Here is a 16,111-nt window from a genome sequence, read left to right on the forward strand (position 1 = left end):
CTGGCTGTGATACTGTACTGTGGAACCATTAGAGGAAACTGGGGAAGGGGCACACAGGGCCTGTCTGTGCTAAACTTGAAACTTCCTGCGAATCTATAATTGTGTCAAAATGAAAAGTTAAAAAAAAAAGTTACCCTGTGAGGAGGCACTAGGCAGTCACATTTTTCCTTTTCCTGTCATCTTTTAACTTGACTCTTTAAGCTGGTGGGGCAGAACTTTGGAAGGTCTAAGACCCCTTATAATTTGTTTTAAATAGGCATTATAATTCATAGTTGCAAGAGACTACCTCAACTGAAGTAGAGACAGACGACAGAGAATTCCAATTCCTACCGTCAATGATGAACTTCGTAGTATCCAGGCCCACGTAATCGAGAAGCTCAAATGGGCCCATGGGGTACCCAGCCCCCAGCTTTATTGCGGTGTCGATGTCTTCCTTGGATGCATCACCTAAGAATAAGAGGGCAGCCCTTGTTGATCAGTAAATTTACATGATGTAAATTTACACATCCAGAGTCAGGATTTGCGGCTATAGGAAGATTTCATCTCAGAGGTATATGCCAAATAGATGGCAAGATTTCCAAAGCTATTCCACCAAGCTATTCTGGGAGGTGAATTCTAGAGCACTGCTATGTGGTTCATGGAGACAGAAGGCCCTGGTGGCCTGGAAACATTACTTATTTCTAATGGATTGGGATTTTCCAACTCTGGAATAATTTACTACACCATTTAAAGCTAGAGCATAATTTTATTGATAAATGGACTTTTTTTTTTTTTTAAAGTTTACTTATTTTTGACAGAGAGAGAGAGACAGAGACAGAGCATAAGTGGGGAAGGGGCAGAGAGAGGGAGACAGAATCCGAAGCAGGCTCCAGGCTCTGAGCTGCCAACACAGAGCCCGATGTGGGGCTCGAACTCACAGACCGCGAGATCATGACCTGAGCCGAAGTCAGACGCTCAACCGACTAAGCCACCCATGCGCCCCAATAAGTGGACTTTTTTAAAATAGAAAAGAACTAAAGCTTTATATTGTTAGGTGTATTGTATGCATATTTTTCTTTTCCAGCTTTCTTGGTTTTACAAGTAATGAGAACTTCTTTACACTCACATCAACGCTTTAGTCAAAATGAAGTTTAAAAAGAAGCCCAAATCGGATTTAGAATTGCCAAAGCAAGTTTAAAAGTGTGTTTAGTAGAATAAGACAAGAGCCAGGGTGCTTTTTCGCTGGAATTTTACCCTTAATGATTGTCTTTGGGCCACAAGAAGCCTTTGAGAGAACTTGTCCCTTTTATCCAAAATCAGGAATGGGACAGTCTGTAACATGTGACCATCTAGAATTCTGTTCCAAAGCATAAAGAAATGGCCAATTACAGCAAAGCTAAGTAAAAGGAGAAAAAAGTTAAAATACTCAAGGAGGATCTCCTACCTAAATATTTAAGATTTTGAGGTGTGAAGAATAGGAACTACTTAAACATCTATAAAGACTATTTTTTTTTTTAATTTTTTTTTTCAACGTTTATTTATTTTTGGGACAGAGAGAGACAGAGCATGAATGGGGGAGGGGCAGAGAGAGGGAGACACAGAATCGGAAACAGGCTCCAGGCTCTGAGCCATCAGCCCAGAGCCTGACGCGGGGCTCGAACTCACGGACCGCGAGATCGTGACCTGGCTGAAGTTGGACGCTTAACCGACTGCGCCACCCAGGCGCCCCTATAAAGACTATTTTTTAAAAAGCATATGAAGTACTAATGCCAAAGGAATTCGAGACAGTTCAAGGTGATTAAATTCCAACCGACTACTTCTTACGGGTGACATTATTAATGCTTCGGTAATTAGTCAACCAGAGGATGCTAAGAATCACAATCTGAGTTTCAGGCCATAAAAAGGCAAAAAGAACAGAAATCATTACATACACTAGTTTCAGGCGGCATCCTTCATTCATTCAACTTTTATTTGTATCAGTTATGCACCAGGCACCAGAGACTTGGAAGGGGACGGAGAGGAAATAAGACAGGCGCTCAAGCACTCCTGATACAGTGGGAGGACCCAGATGTGTAAACCAAATGTCCCACCAGGCCAGTGCTGAAGGTTCACGAAGAGCCACACCTCTGTGTGGGAAAAGGTGGAGAGATTTACTCGGAGTGCCTACGTGTCACCAAAATGCACCACTGAGGCCCAGGTCCTGAAGGATGAAGAGAATCCCAAGGGATGAGTAGGCAGGAAAGGCATTCCAGGCAGAAGGAACAGCATGTACAAAGGACAAATGAGCAGGGACATAGCAGCTGAGAAGTGGATTCTGCTCAGAGGATTTTATCAGACCCCGAGGCTTCTATGGCGTTAGAGACAGAGTGCTAAACGAGGGCCCAGCACACTCTCTCCCTGGGCTTGGTACCCTCCCTCCTCCAACACCTGACATGTGCTTGGCTCAACCCCTTACTTCCAGCAGGCCTCCTCTGCTCAGGTGTCACCTCATCCGAACGCCCTGTCCCCTCCCTGCATATAAACTAGCAACTGTAAGAACTCCAGGCTAGGACTCCCACCATTCTCTTCACTTTATCTTTCTCCGCGATTACTGGTCACAATGTAACACGTTATCAACTGGTACATTTACTGTGGCCTATCTACCCTCACTAGCATATAGGCTCCTGGGGACAGAAATTTCATAGCCTAATGGTTCCAACTTACCTAAAGCCATTTAATCATATCTATATTCAAGGACAGATAATGAACTCTAGAGACAATTCTGTAATTCCAGATTCAGAGACTCACTTGAAGACTTTTACTTCGAAAAATACTACGAAGATACAGCATATCAAAGAAAAAATCTAAACAGTGTTACCAAGTTGGCAACTCTAAAATTCTGAGTAATACAGAGCAAAAGAGGCAAAAAGAAAAGAGGGAGAAATAAAACACAGATTGGTGTGCCAAGTGGGAGTTAAATACAGTACTGTGTTTTAGGCCAATAATTCCTAAACTTGTTTGTAGAAACAAGCACTTTGCTGAGAATCTGGCCCCTGCCCCAAATAAAACGCACATACACACAAAACTCTGCATCAGTGTCAGGAGGGGCCTCCCTACCTCTCCCCAGTTAAGAGCCCCTAACTCTAGACAAGACAACAAAGAAAAACTTCCTCAGTGAACTCCCAGACTTCTGCATGGCGGCAGCGGGGACCAGGGACCTGCCCCGACATGTTTCTTCTGCTGGCTCATCAGCACCACCTACCGACCATTCTTGGCATTCACAACAAAGTGCGGTGGGGGGGCGGGGGGAAGGGGGTGCGGAGCAGCACCCAGGATCAGAAATCCCACACAGCCTCCATTCCTCTCTTCATCAACAGCCACCTAAGTGCCTGTCCTATACAAGCACTTTGGGGCCTATGAAGATGAGGAACATCCCAGATACTGCAGTACTGCAGCAAAAAAGAGTGTAGCAACAAAGGAAGACATGTGCCCTGCTACAGGGAAGAGAACGGCAACCACCCCGAGGGAGAGCCAAAGGGTAAGAAGAGTTAAAGAAACACAGGTTGTGTCCAGCTTGGAGCAGTGAGGATGGGACCTTCTGATGGAACGTGGGAGTCACGTACATGGTGAGGACAGCAGGGGCAGAGGAGGAGGTGAGAGCAGGTTTCCTGGCAAGGGAACTATATATATTTAGTACTCTACAACAGAAACGCTGAGTAAGTCTTGAGCAGAGGAAAAGCAGTGAGCAGGATGTCACATGGTGACCGGCTAGGACTGGTGAAGGCTAGGACTTCCCAGGGCCTGCCACCAGCACTGCCTTCCCAGAGGAGCTAACCATCTGGCCCCAGCACCCTGCCAGAGCTACCTGGGACCTGTAGGAGTGGGCATTTGACAGGTATGACTGTCTGCTCTTGGGTGCCAGACTGCTTAAAGATCTAGAGAGAAAGCCCTGGCCCACAGGGACAAGGTGACCGACTACACCAACCAGGCCTCAGCTACAGTGTGAGCAAACGGGAGCCACACAGAGGACAGAAGCCAAAGGACCGAGAAAGAAGGCCCAAAGAAGCAGCCAGGAGGCTGAGCACATCAGCAGTGGTGAGGGGACAGTGAAGTGCTCCTAGAGGTCACGGGGAGCTGGCGAGAAGTATGGGTGCAGGGCCCCCAGCATTCCAAGAGCTGCTCAGTTGCCCCGGAGGCCCGAGTGGTGACTCTGCTCTAATGCCAACACATCCTCCTGACGGGCCCCTACCGCTGTGGAGTAGCACACACACCCCAGGTCGGTGGTATCTATCATGGACCAAATGTGCGTGTCCCCCAGAATACACACGTGGAAACCCAGCCCCTGACATGACAGTAACAGAGGTGGGCCTCTGGGAGGTGATCAGGATTAGGTGAGGCCATGAGGGTGGAGCCCGAGGATGGCATGAGAGCCTGTGAAAGAGTCAGGAGAGCTGGCTTCCTCTTCCTGCTCCCCACCACGTGAAAATACAATGAGAAGTCAGCAGCGTGCAGCCCAGGGAAGGGCCCTCACCAGAACCCCACCATCTGGAACCCTGGCCTTGGACTTCCAGCCTCCACAACTGTGAGAAATAAACGTCTGTTGTTTATATGCTACACAGTCTGTGGTATTTGTGATACGGGAGCCCCAAATGACTAGGACAGTGTTGTACAAAGAAATTCTCCCCAGAGAGGTTTGGAAAAGGCCGGGCTAAACAAAGTCATGAGTGTCTTCACTGCACGACTCTGCTGCTGGACCCTGACACTCCCCCGGCTATGTGGGGGCAGGCCCGGCATGCAGCGTCTCCTCACCCTCCTGGACAACATGACAAATGAGTATCATTGTGACAGACGAGAGAGGAAGAATCCAAGACAGCTTCAGGTTTCAAAGTAGAAGTGATGCAGTCCAGCCAGCTGCTCAGTGCACTGTGCGGGCACACGGAGACACGGTGGGGGGTGGCAGCTAAGCACCCTGCTCAGTGCACCAGAAGAGGGGGCAGCAGCGTGGGGCACGGGGACATGGTAAGGAGCCTGAGGAGTGTGACACATGGACCCCAGACATGACCCCAGACGTGACCCCAGCTGCTCTGGCCCACAGGCCCCAAGCAGCCGTGGGGAATGGGGCAAAGGGGCGAGCAGTGCTGGGCTGCTGTGGGCAGCACCACGGGCAGTCTAAGAACATATCCCCCTGGGGTCGGACCCCTTTCTGGCTTCACCTCACAGGTGGCATGTGATAGGGAGGGTCACAGGGCCCACTGCCAGTGCGAGGGGAGCAAAGACCAGAAAATGCCTCTCAACTTACAATCAGATACAAGGTATATCTGAAAATATATCAAAGTGACAGTATGTTTTGGTGGGGGGGAAAAAAAACCCCATTAAGAGGTAGATTACCCACATGCTACGTTCTAAAACATTACATTAAAAAAAAAACAAAAAAAAACACCTGCCTTTCAAAGTAGGGTAAAACACTTCACGCATTCTTTGAGGTGTAATTAGGCATATTTGTTGATAGATAAACACAGAAGTGTTGGTTTGATCTTGGAGCAAGTGTGGCAAATGCTTCCATAAAACAGAGAAAAGTTTTAATATTTAAAGCAGATTTTGAGGAAGCAAATGTGCTTTCATCTCTCTGGAAGAGCTGGTGTAAATATTTTGTTTCAAAAATGACATTCTCAAAGAGTGAGCATTTGTGAATGAAGTAACTGAAAACAATTACACTTGCTTTTTATCCAGTCCTATTAAGGCCTATTTGCCTCAGAAGCAGACATGCTTGTTACCTCTCCAGAAATGTGGTGGAGAAGCTAGGCAGGAGGCTGAATGCCATTTTATAACCTTGGACTATGTCCTGAGTTTTATATTTCTACAACAGGGGAAATCATTCTTTGTCAATCAACAAGTATTGAGAAAAGCAAGGTTTAAAAAAAAAAAATGCATCGCGGCATCATTTACTAAGGATGGGGAAGGTTCTTATAAACAGTTGTTGTCACTTACCTCCCACCACCTGTCACACTCTCACAAATTTTAGAACTTTAAGGAACTTTAAAGGTCCCCTAGCCCAGTGATTTTTACAGTATTATTATTATTATTATAAGCAGGAAATCGTTTCATCAAAAGCAGAGATTTAGGATATAAATCCAGGCTGGCCACACACTTGCTCTGGCTGAGACTGTAAGGGGTGGGGGTCAGTTCCAGGGCCACATCTCAGAGGCTCAGAGGCCTCATAGGGAACCCAGGAGGCCCAGGGAACACTATGACAAAGGTCCTAGGGTCCAGGGTGAGGCTGGTTCACAAAGCTAAAAAACAGAGGCTCCTCCCACACTGTGTGTGGCCCAGCCTTTCCTACAGGGCCTGCTTGAGCACTCCCAATGAGCAGGTGCCCCCAGCCTGGGTTAGGACAGCTACCTCGTTCATGCAGCCTGATCGCTTCCAGGAGGTATGGCACCAGGAGACGGTTCACAATGAACCCAGGAGTGTCCTGTTTTAGGAGAGAAAAATAAAAGACAAGGGAATTTTCACTGAACTTAATCTTTTGTGAAGTCACCAGACTGCCCCTTCTCCCTGTGCATTGTATCACCCACATTTATCAAGCTCTGCATTTTCAAAATTTGTTTCAAAATACCAGCACAGCCCTATTGCCATCATACATAATAATATATCCAACAATTATAATACTTGAAGAAAAATTCAAACCTAGATGCCCCCACTGCAGGAATAAAGGCAGACAGAGGCAGATAGGTCACTGGAAAAAACACAGCTTTGAAGGCAGGCAGATCTGGGTTCAAGTTTTAGTAGTTCCTGACTTTGTGACATTCTGAAATCAGTTTCATCATTTGTGAAATGGGAGTAATAATTTCCACAAGTTGTGAAGATAAATCAGAAAACACTAGCATGCTGTGCACATGGCTCTATACTCAAATGGGAGGGAGCCCTTTACTCCTCTCCTTTCCCACATCCCTTGCAGGAATCTAGAGAAGGTGTGCTCCCATCTTGAACAACCCTCACAGGAGCGCTGCTTCCCGGGATCCCTGGAGCCATTCTTGGGCTACTCAGGATTTTCTTGTGCACCAGTGCATGGAACATGGCAGCTGAGCTGGGGACAGGTGCTGGGACAGACAAGCAGATGCCCTGACACCCGCTGGCCTTTCATGGCCCCTGTATCCGGGATGACCCTCTTGCACTGCACACCTCTTTCATCCACTTGTTCCGCATTCACATTGATCATCTCTCCTGGAGGCCTACTGATCTCTTTGGGGAACTGTGGGGCAGGTTGGGGTGGTAATTTTTTCGGTGGTATTTATGTAAAGCTGATTTCCACTAAGTAAATGGTGTAATTTTTTTTTAATATATGAAGTTTATTGTCAGATTGGTTTCCATACAACCCCCAGTGCTCATCCCAAAAGGTGCCCTCCTCAATACCCATCCCCCACCCTCCCCTCCCTCCCACCCCCCATCAACCCTCAGTTTGTTCTCAGTTGTTTTTTTTGTTTTTTTTTAATTTTTTTTTTCAACGTTTATTTATTTTGGGGACAGAGAGAGAGAGAGCATGAACGGGGGAGGGGCAGAGAGAAGGGAGACACAGAATCGGAAACAGGCTCCAGGCTCTGAGCCATGAGCCCAGAGCCTGACGCGGGGCTCGAACTCACGGACCGCGAGATCGTGACCTGGCTGAAGTCGGACACTTAACCGACTGCGCCACCCAGGTGCCCCTTTTTTTTTTTTTTTTTTTTTTTTAATTTTTTTTTGTTCTCAGTTTTTAAGAGTCTCTTATGCTTTGGCTCTCTCCCACTCTAACTTTTTTTTTTTTTTTTTTCCTTCACCTCCCAGTAAATGGTGTCATTTTAACAAAAGGCTGTGATGTTCCTGCAGACAGAAATCCTCACTCTAGCCCTGGGCCTTGGGTACCATTTCTAGCACACACTGGGTACTCCATAAAGGTCTGAATGAAAGATGGCCTCCCTCCTGCATTACTCTTACAGCTAAACTGACTGCATGCTGTGTAAGCCAGGCAATAAAGCCACATGATTTGTACCTCCTTTTACTCTCTACTACCCCAGTCCCCATTGGAACAAAGAAATGAACAAACAGCTTTATCAGTGTATCCACAGTTATATTAATGAAATAATGCTGACTTTATAACTAGGGCGAAAGTGCTTTTCAACTTCAAAAAGTTTATCGCGAAAACTGAAGCCATGGTATATGAAGCACACATATATAAGGTTAGAAGTCGGAAGTACTCTGGGGAAAACATCTACTCCAATTATAATACATGGAGCTTTATACAAAGTTAATATCCACATAATGGGCGCACAGAGCTCAATAACCAAAAAGTGCTAAAATTCACAAAATATTCACACTTAGTAGTAACCAAAGAAGTACTCATTAGAATACAATAGCATTTTGCAAATAAGATTATCGGCAAGGGTTTTTTTTTTTTTTTTTTTTTTTTTCAACGTTTATTTATTTTTGGGACAGAGAGAGACAGAGCATGAACGGAGGAGGGGCAGAGACAGAGGGAGACACAGAATCGGAAACAGGCTCCAGGCTCTGAGCCATCAGCCCAGAGCCCGACGCGGGGCTCGAACTCACGGACCGCGAGATCGTGACCTGGTTGAAGTCGGACGCTTAACCGACTGCGCCACCCAGGCGCCCCTGGCAAGGGTTTTTTTTCCCCCATAATACTAATATTCAATGCTGGTGATGATTCAGACACATACACTCTCACGGTATTGTTATATCAACTAGAATGTAAAGAGACATAGTCCCTTAATAAAGTAATTTAATTTTATGTAATTGTATACCTTAGACTTCTCATGCTCATTTATAAATGTACTTTGTTTACTTGCTATGTGCCAGTACTTTAAAAATATTAATCCATTTATTCCTGATAATAACCCTGTGAGACAAGCACTGTTACTACCTTTACAGGGGGAGAGGACACTGAGGCAGAGCTAGGTTAAGGAACTTGCCGGAGGGTATACAGCTAACAAGTGCCAGAGCCAGGATCTGAACCCAGTCGTGCTGGCTCCAGAGTCCATGGCCTGAACCTTTTTACACCACACTCTCCTCACAAAGTTTCACTACAAAGAAAGACACACTTCCAGGTGCATCAGTGTCATTCTGCTACTCCGGGTGTTGGTCTACTGCAGTCCCGCAGGCCACACCCAGCCCACAGCCTGCTTCTGTACAGTCTCACTGCAGCACTGGCCCTCGTGCCCACTTGTACTCTCTGCTTACGCCCCCCTTCCAACAACAGAGCCAGGTAGTTACAACAGAGACTGTATATTGACCATCTGGCCCTCTACAGAGAAGTCTGCTGACCTTCGTTCTTTGTGGCTGCCTTATATTGTCTGGATGCTTCACTGAGAGCCTGAATAACTGACCAGAAAGCTTTCAGGTATCACCTGGGGAAAGAGCTCTGAAATGACATAACAGGGGCAATTTTATTCCTACCTCCGCACCTGCTGTGGCCACTCCAATGGAAGAATGGATCATCACTCTCCACAAATTAATGATTATGCTGCTAAAGATAATCACTGGCTGTCCCTGAACTTCCACTTTCTTATCCAGCTTTTGACTTGCTACACATCAATGTTCTCACACCGTTACTACTTTCTGCCACTAACAAAGCATAAACCAGTAAGAAAGTGCAACTGTAACATCTGATGATTGCTGTGATTTTTTTAAAAATCCACACAATTTAAAACAAAACAAAGAATGAGTGTTTAAAAACAAGATTCTGTAATAACAGTCCTGGATTAGGGGGACTACACATGAGTCTGCTCTCTCAGGCAACGGGGTCCACATCGACAGATGGCTTATTCAGATGATTCATGAACGATAGGAGTTTTCATAGGTTACTACAATTCTGTGACTTCAAACTGGAGAATATTTTAGAAAGGAAGAGCATACTGTAAGAAGAACCACAATGATAGAAAACTTTCAGGTCAGAAAAGTAGACGCATGCTTGTAAAAATCTGTAATGGTATGACACAGCCGCCAATCTAGAAAAACTGTCAAGCCACACAGAAGTGTAGCCCTAAGTTTTGGGAGGACTGAAGAGGAACGGCAGCAAATGGAGACTGAAGGAAATCAAAACAATGTAGGTGACAGCAGCTGGGGTAATTTCACATATAATAACTGAATATCTCAAGAAGGGAAAAAAGCCCAGAGGCATGCTTCCCACTCGGCCATGCTTTTTAATGAAAAACAAGACACAAGACAAAACCACAACACCGCATCCCTACATCCCTGAGAAACAGCTTCGTTCACGCTACCTAGGGGAGTGGGCTCTTCCTCTTTCATCACATTCCTAACCACCTGTCGTGTTCTTTCACCACGTGAAGCACTGGTTTTCAGTTCAGGATGCAGGATGCATGTGGCTACCTGGCTGTGCCTCAAACACAGGCTCCTGGGCTCCCCTGAGCCCACAGGGGCTAAAGCCAATAGGGTAACAGAAACCATTTATGGAAACACAGCAACTCGTCAACAAAGGCCAAGACCCAGAGAGAAGTTTTCTATTCACCTGAAGCTCTGGCTCCATTCAGACCTCAAACTATCTACCTCATGGCCTTGGGCAAGGCTTAGGAGTCTGGCTCCGCTGCCGGCAAACTAGAAAAGAGCCCCAGCTTGCACTCTGCAGCCCACAGACAGACCTGTCGTTAAGCGATCCCCAGCTTTCACATCTTTCTACAGAAGAATTCCACCCCAATAAGTCAGTTCTGAGGAAAACCATCCCCCTTCCGAAGGTACCTATACCCTACCTTACAAGAAACAGGATGCTTTCCCAGGGCTTTGCTGAAGTCTACCAGAGATTCAACTGTCTTCTGGCTGGTCATTGGTGTCTTTATGACCTGGAAATGCAAAGCAGAGATTATGACCAGAGAGTTAGCAAACAACTGCAGTAGAACGACTCAGGGAGACATTGATGTTAAATGTCTACACACAAGGTGGCAAAGTAATTTGAGTTACAGAATAGAAGGATCTCAAGTCAGAAACAAAGAGTTTAGCAAAATGTTCACCTTAAGACAGTGAAGTACCACACAGAATGTACACAATCAAGCCTTAAAATATATACGTGTAGGGGCGCCCAGGCGGCTCAGTCAATTAAGCATTCAACTTCAGCTCAGGTCATGATCTCGTAGTTCATGAGTTCGAACCCCACATTGGGCTCCCTGCTGACTGTGCAGAGCCTGCTTTGGATCCTCTGTCTCCCTCTCTCTCTGCCCCCCCCCCCCCCGTCAAAAATAAAAATAAAACATTAAAAAAAAAATTTTTTTTAACAAAAATATAAATGTGTATGTGTGTAGGAGAGTTTTACAGACTTTGTCCCTGTGAAAGACCTGGGTTCGAATCCCCATCACACCATACTGGCTCTGTGACCCTGGGCAAGTTTCTTGAAAGGACACTGAATTCACTCTATGAGCTCAAGGAGTTGAGGTCAGGAGACAATGGAATTAGATTAGGAGGAAAAGCATTAAGTGCAGCTCCTAGGAGGTATAAAGTGCTCAGTAAATGCTGGCTTTTGTTACTCTTTTAATTGCTACCGTGGTTACTTCAGGGAGGTAGGCGGAAGTCTCCGGAATAGGAGAACTGCCCTTAAAGTACTCTGCCTGGAGTACCACTTTCTCTTAGTCTGGATGAGGAGGGTGTGCCCCTGCCCCAGGAGAGCACAGTCACAGGTCTCTCTGACTCTAAGATGAGTATCCCCCCCAGCAGTCCACCCTCTCCCACAGGCACCCCAAAGCCCACCGGCTTGTTTCGCATCAGAACAGGCTCATCCCACAGAGGAAAATCTTCATTTCTAGCAAACAGGGGCCCAAAGCTGGGCCTGCCTCCTGATAGGCCCTGGGCCCATGAGGTGCCGTGCCAGGGGTACGACCACCACCCCACTCACAGTGGCCTGGCCCTCCAGGAGGTGGCACCAAGCACCATGCGGGGCAGTCAGCCCCCAGGACACATTTAGAGAATTCACCTGTCAGGAACTAGATTTTGGCAAACAGAGAGAGACCCAGGTTAATTTATTTAAATGCCAGTTAAGGAACTTCAACAAGAGTCAAAGCAAACAGGCTTGGCTTCTACATTAGACCCTTTATATGAGGTCAGACAACTCCGTCATCCCCCACGCCTCACCTCTCTACTATGCAATGGGGTAATGATACTTGACATATCATCCATCTTGTAAGAGGGCTGTGTGGCTTAATGAGCTAGTATCTGTGCAGGATGAAAGGTGCTCTACAAATGAAGAGAATCATCATCGTCCACGTTTAATGTGATCACAGCTTGGGGTGTGGTGGTACGTTAGGACATTAAGGGAAGCAAAGGAGTAGCACAGAAAAAAGCACCACGAAGATGGGGAGGAGGGATGGGATGAGATGGGCCAGAGGTCTGCTCTGCAAACACCATAAATCAAACAGCACCAAGAGTTATTCAAAAGGAAGTGTGAAAAGGTCTCCAACAGAACCCCATAGATTGAACTAGGACAAAGGTTGCTAATTATAGAGTTTCAAACATAATTTGTCGGTTTAAAAGGAGGATGCATATTTAACCACCCATTCAACAAACAGCAATGTGCCATAGATATTCTGCTTATAGTTCCAATATAGACTGGAAAAAATATATACACACATATGAGTCCAGTCCCAAGTAATGAAGAGCTGCTCAACTCAGGATATGATTCATTTTCATGCTCACCACCAGCAACACATATGCAAACACCCAAGAATAAAAAAATGAATAAAGAGCACTTTTAGAAAACATTTTCTAGAAAATGGTAACATTTGCTAAGCATTGGCTGTTAACAACCAACGTGCTACATTTCCAAATACATAGATGGACATTATTAGATAAATGCAGTTGAAAACAGCATTATTACTGTTTGAAGTAAATCTATAAAATGTGTCTTTATCTCCAAAACACATGTACTGATACAGTAACTAAAGACAGTAATTAGATCCTAAGCACTGAAATGTTGAAAATCCATTCTGTCTCTTTTGCTCTTTTCTGCATAAGGATAAACGAAGTTTCTTTCATTCCCCCCTCCCCTCCAATCCTTAACTTCTTCAAAAACAGCCAAAGTGGGAGAACACTGGAAGAAGCTGAGAAGCAACGTTAGCGGAACGGATAAATTCCTATCGCAGATGGGTCAAGAGCTGTCTAACCACAAGGAACTCTATAGTCATCACTCAACTAGAGGCAAAAGCTTAAGAGGGGTGGGGGGTGGGGGCATGCAGGATGAAGGAGGGAAAGCGCTGGGAGGAGAAAGCAGACCCTGAGACTCTCCCAGGGAGCCCCGGAAACCTCCCCCACCCAGGTCTGCCTGGCTCCACATCCCCCACACTTCGCACGACAATAACTCTTCAGCCTCAGAACAAAAGCTTAACAGCGCTGCTCCTCAGACCCTGTAATTAGCCCCCTGTAAAAGGCAAGCTGCCACATTTCAGGTGCAAAGTGTCTATTGTGACTTGTCTCCAGGTACCCAAGTCTCCAGGCAAACAAGCAGAAGCAGCCCAAACAGGATCACTGAGGGCCCACTCCCCTCCATCTCAAGGGTCTGTGGTCAGGAGGTTCAGGCTACGGGGGAGCTGCTTTAATAGCTGTGATCAAAACACATGGGAGGTGTGCCTCATCTGAGGACAATACCAAGGCCCTGTTACCTGGGCCAGAATTCACCTCAGGAATGGCGGACAAGGTGGTACAGCAGCTCCTGTGTAAAACCAGGCTAATAAAATTCCATTTACAGCCTGGAGCAAACTGACCCCACTGAGACAGTATAAACACATGTGGCTCTGCCCTCTGTGGTCTCATCAAGCCAGTGGTCTTTGGTGCTGTCTTCCCAGCCAGATGCCTCTCTCTGCACTACCCATCAAATACGGCGCAAGTAAGTACATGACACTTCACAAAGCTAGCAGCCCTTCTGGCCATCACTGGTCAGAACACCGGGCTGCAAAGGAACAAAGCACAACAGCCTTCCTAGACATTAGGTGCTCTTTCCTCTTCTGGCTCTGGAAGGACAGACTGCGGCCAGAGAAACTCAAGCACAAAGACCATCTTCCGCCCTCCCGTTCATATCCACCCAGAGCAATCCCCGGTAGCAGCCAGGGTATGAGGCAGAGAGCAGGGCTGGGGGAGCCGGCAGAGCCACCAGACACGCGTGAGCCCACTGACCTCCACAAGCTTCATCATGGGCACTGGGTTGAAGAAATGGAGCCCGGCGAATCGGTCCTGTCTTGTGGTGGCATTGGCTATGTCTGTGATGTGCAGAGAGGAAGTGTTGCTGGCAAAGATTGTGTGTCTGTGGAGAGAAAGATGGCGGAGTGTCGGAATGAGTCCCATCTCTGGAAACAAAGAGGACTGCTCTGGGTGCGACTGCACAAGGTGACTGCCTGCTGCCCCGATCTATCGTCCTGATCCCTGGAGGAAGTCAGGGAGATCTTTATCCAGGAAGCTGAAATCAAGTGACCAGTTTCATTCAAATTCTGAAATTTTAAATTAGGTAATTTAAAAGCTACCTGTTCCAAAGGTATATCTAGTCTTTACCAATCTTTCATTAATTTTAGGGAGAAACATTTCTCTACTTTCACTAGTTAATTTTCATGATACGTAGGAAAAAAGGAGGCTACTACTTAACCTCAGTCACAAAATGAAACCTAAATGAGCACAGACTAATGAAAGAACGGATGCATCAGAGACTCTCAAAATAAACAAAAAAATTGTAAAGAAACACCTGAATCCTCAATGAGAAACATCAGATGAAACAGATGAGAAACATTAACTAAGATCTTTTCCCCTCAAGTTAAAAGTTTTAATTTTCCACTTAAAGGGAATTAAAATGCAAACAGAAGAAAACCAACATGGTCCAAAAAATGTTTTAAAGTTACACAGGTAGGTCTGGGGAAGGAAGGAGACATGTACATTGTAAACATAGTTCTAAGTATTGTGCTTATAAAATCTCCTCAAACAGCAGTACCATCTTTTTTGTGTGTTGTATAATATTAATTTTTAAGAATCCATATTTATTTAAACCAAATTCAGTTTTTAAAGACCACAGTAAAGTGGGGTGCCAAAGGTATTACAGGCAAATCTTCAAAGACTTCTAGGCTTTCCTACAGCACCACCTTGTGGGTAAACATACATAGAACTGCCTAATACTATTTAGAACCATAATGGCCTGGTCAGTGCATGAAGGAGAGGGGTCCCTTACTGACCAGACTGGGGTGGGGGTGGGGGGGTGGGCAGTGTAGCCTACCCAAAAGGCAAAACTAAATCTGCTTGAAATCAGAGGTGAATGGGAGAGGAGGGGACAGGAGAAGAAACATGAGTGTGGCTGCACTGCAGCACTGTTAGGCTGCACACCAGGAACCACAGCATCAGGGCCACCGCAATCCAAGGCTGTGCTAGCAGGGGCTGTTATCCTCATAATGCGGAACCTGTTTATAGCACGACTTGAAGGGCAACTTGTCTGCAAAAGGGAGAAATGAAGGCATACTGGAGGGCACATTTCATTAAAGGAGCCCAGTCCCGAGTGTCTCCCATCCAAGGCTCTCCCAGCATGTATTTGACCAGAAGGGGAAGACACCTCTTCCTCACACACCTCTCCCAGTAGGGCTGGGCCAGCTCTGCTCCTATCAGCTCTCACACTGCCCTCCTTCCACACAAATACTGTGTGTGGACAGATTAAACATACAGGGTTGCCTTATCTTCCACAAAAAAGTACACCCTCACCATTTTCCCTGAAACACTTGACTCTTGGACAGTCTTTGGTTTTTCCCTAACACTCAGGTACCCAAAAAACTACTTTTCTCCTAAATGTACTTAACAGAAAATCAGTAGCAAACATGATGATCATTAGCAACGCCTCCAAGCCTTAGTACGGAGAATGCAAGAGGGGGTGGGGGGCGCTGAGGCAGACTGGAGAGTTCATACTTTGTTGGAAGTGGAAAGACAGGACTCAGCTGGGACAGACCGTGGGCTCTGGCCAAACTTTTCATCGGTACTTTTTGTACTGCAGTTAGGGAAGTGATGTTCTTTTCCAGGGTGCATCAGGGCTTCCACCTGGAACTCTGATGCTAGAACATATTCTAAACTCCTGCTACAGAATTAACTAAAACTTAACAGGAAAATATATCTCAATCAAGCTGCCTAAAAAAACAAAAACAAA

At 46.0% G+C, this 16,111-nt stretch overlaps 1 protein-coding gene across 1 annotated transcript in view; it reads right to left on the reverse strand.

Annotated features, from left to right (window-relative positions):
• HADH (hydroxyacyl-CoA dehydrogenase) overlaps window positions 1-16,111 on the reverse strand; it is a 49,292-nt gene that overhangs the window by 1,368 nt on the left and 31,813 nt on the right. The window contains exons 4-7 of the mRNA XM_045470942.1: window positions 14,119-14,245; window positions 10,716-10,805; window positions 6,358-6,430; window positions 331-447 (exon numbers count right to left, since the gene is read on the reverse strand). Coding sequence (XP_045326898.1) covers window positions 331-447; window positions 6,358-6,430; window positions 10,716-10,805; window positions 14,119-14,245 — 407 coding nt within the window. The remainder of the gene's footprint in view (window positions 1-330; window positions 448-6,357; window positions 6,431-10,715; window positions 10,806-14,118; window positions 14,246-16,111) is intronic.

This window comes from Leopardus geoffroyi, chromosome B1 (genome assembly GCF_018350155.1).
Source record: "Leopardus geoffroyi isolate Oge1 chromosome B1, O.geoffroyi_Oge1_pat1.0, whole genome shotgun sequence".
Taxonomy (NCBI): domain Eukaryota; kingdom Metazoa; phylum Chordata; class Mammalia; order Carnivora; family Felidae; genus Leopardus; species Leopardus geoffroyi.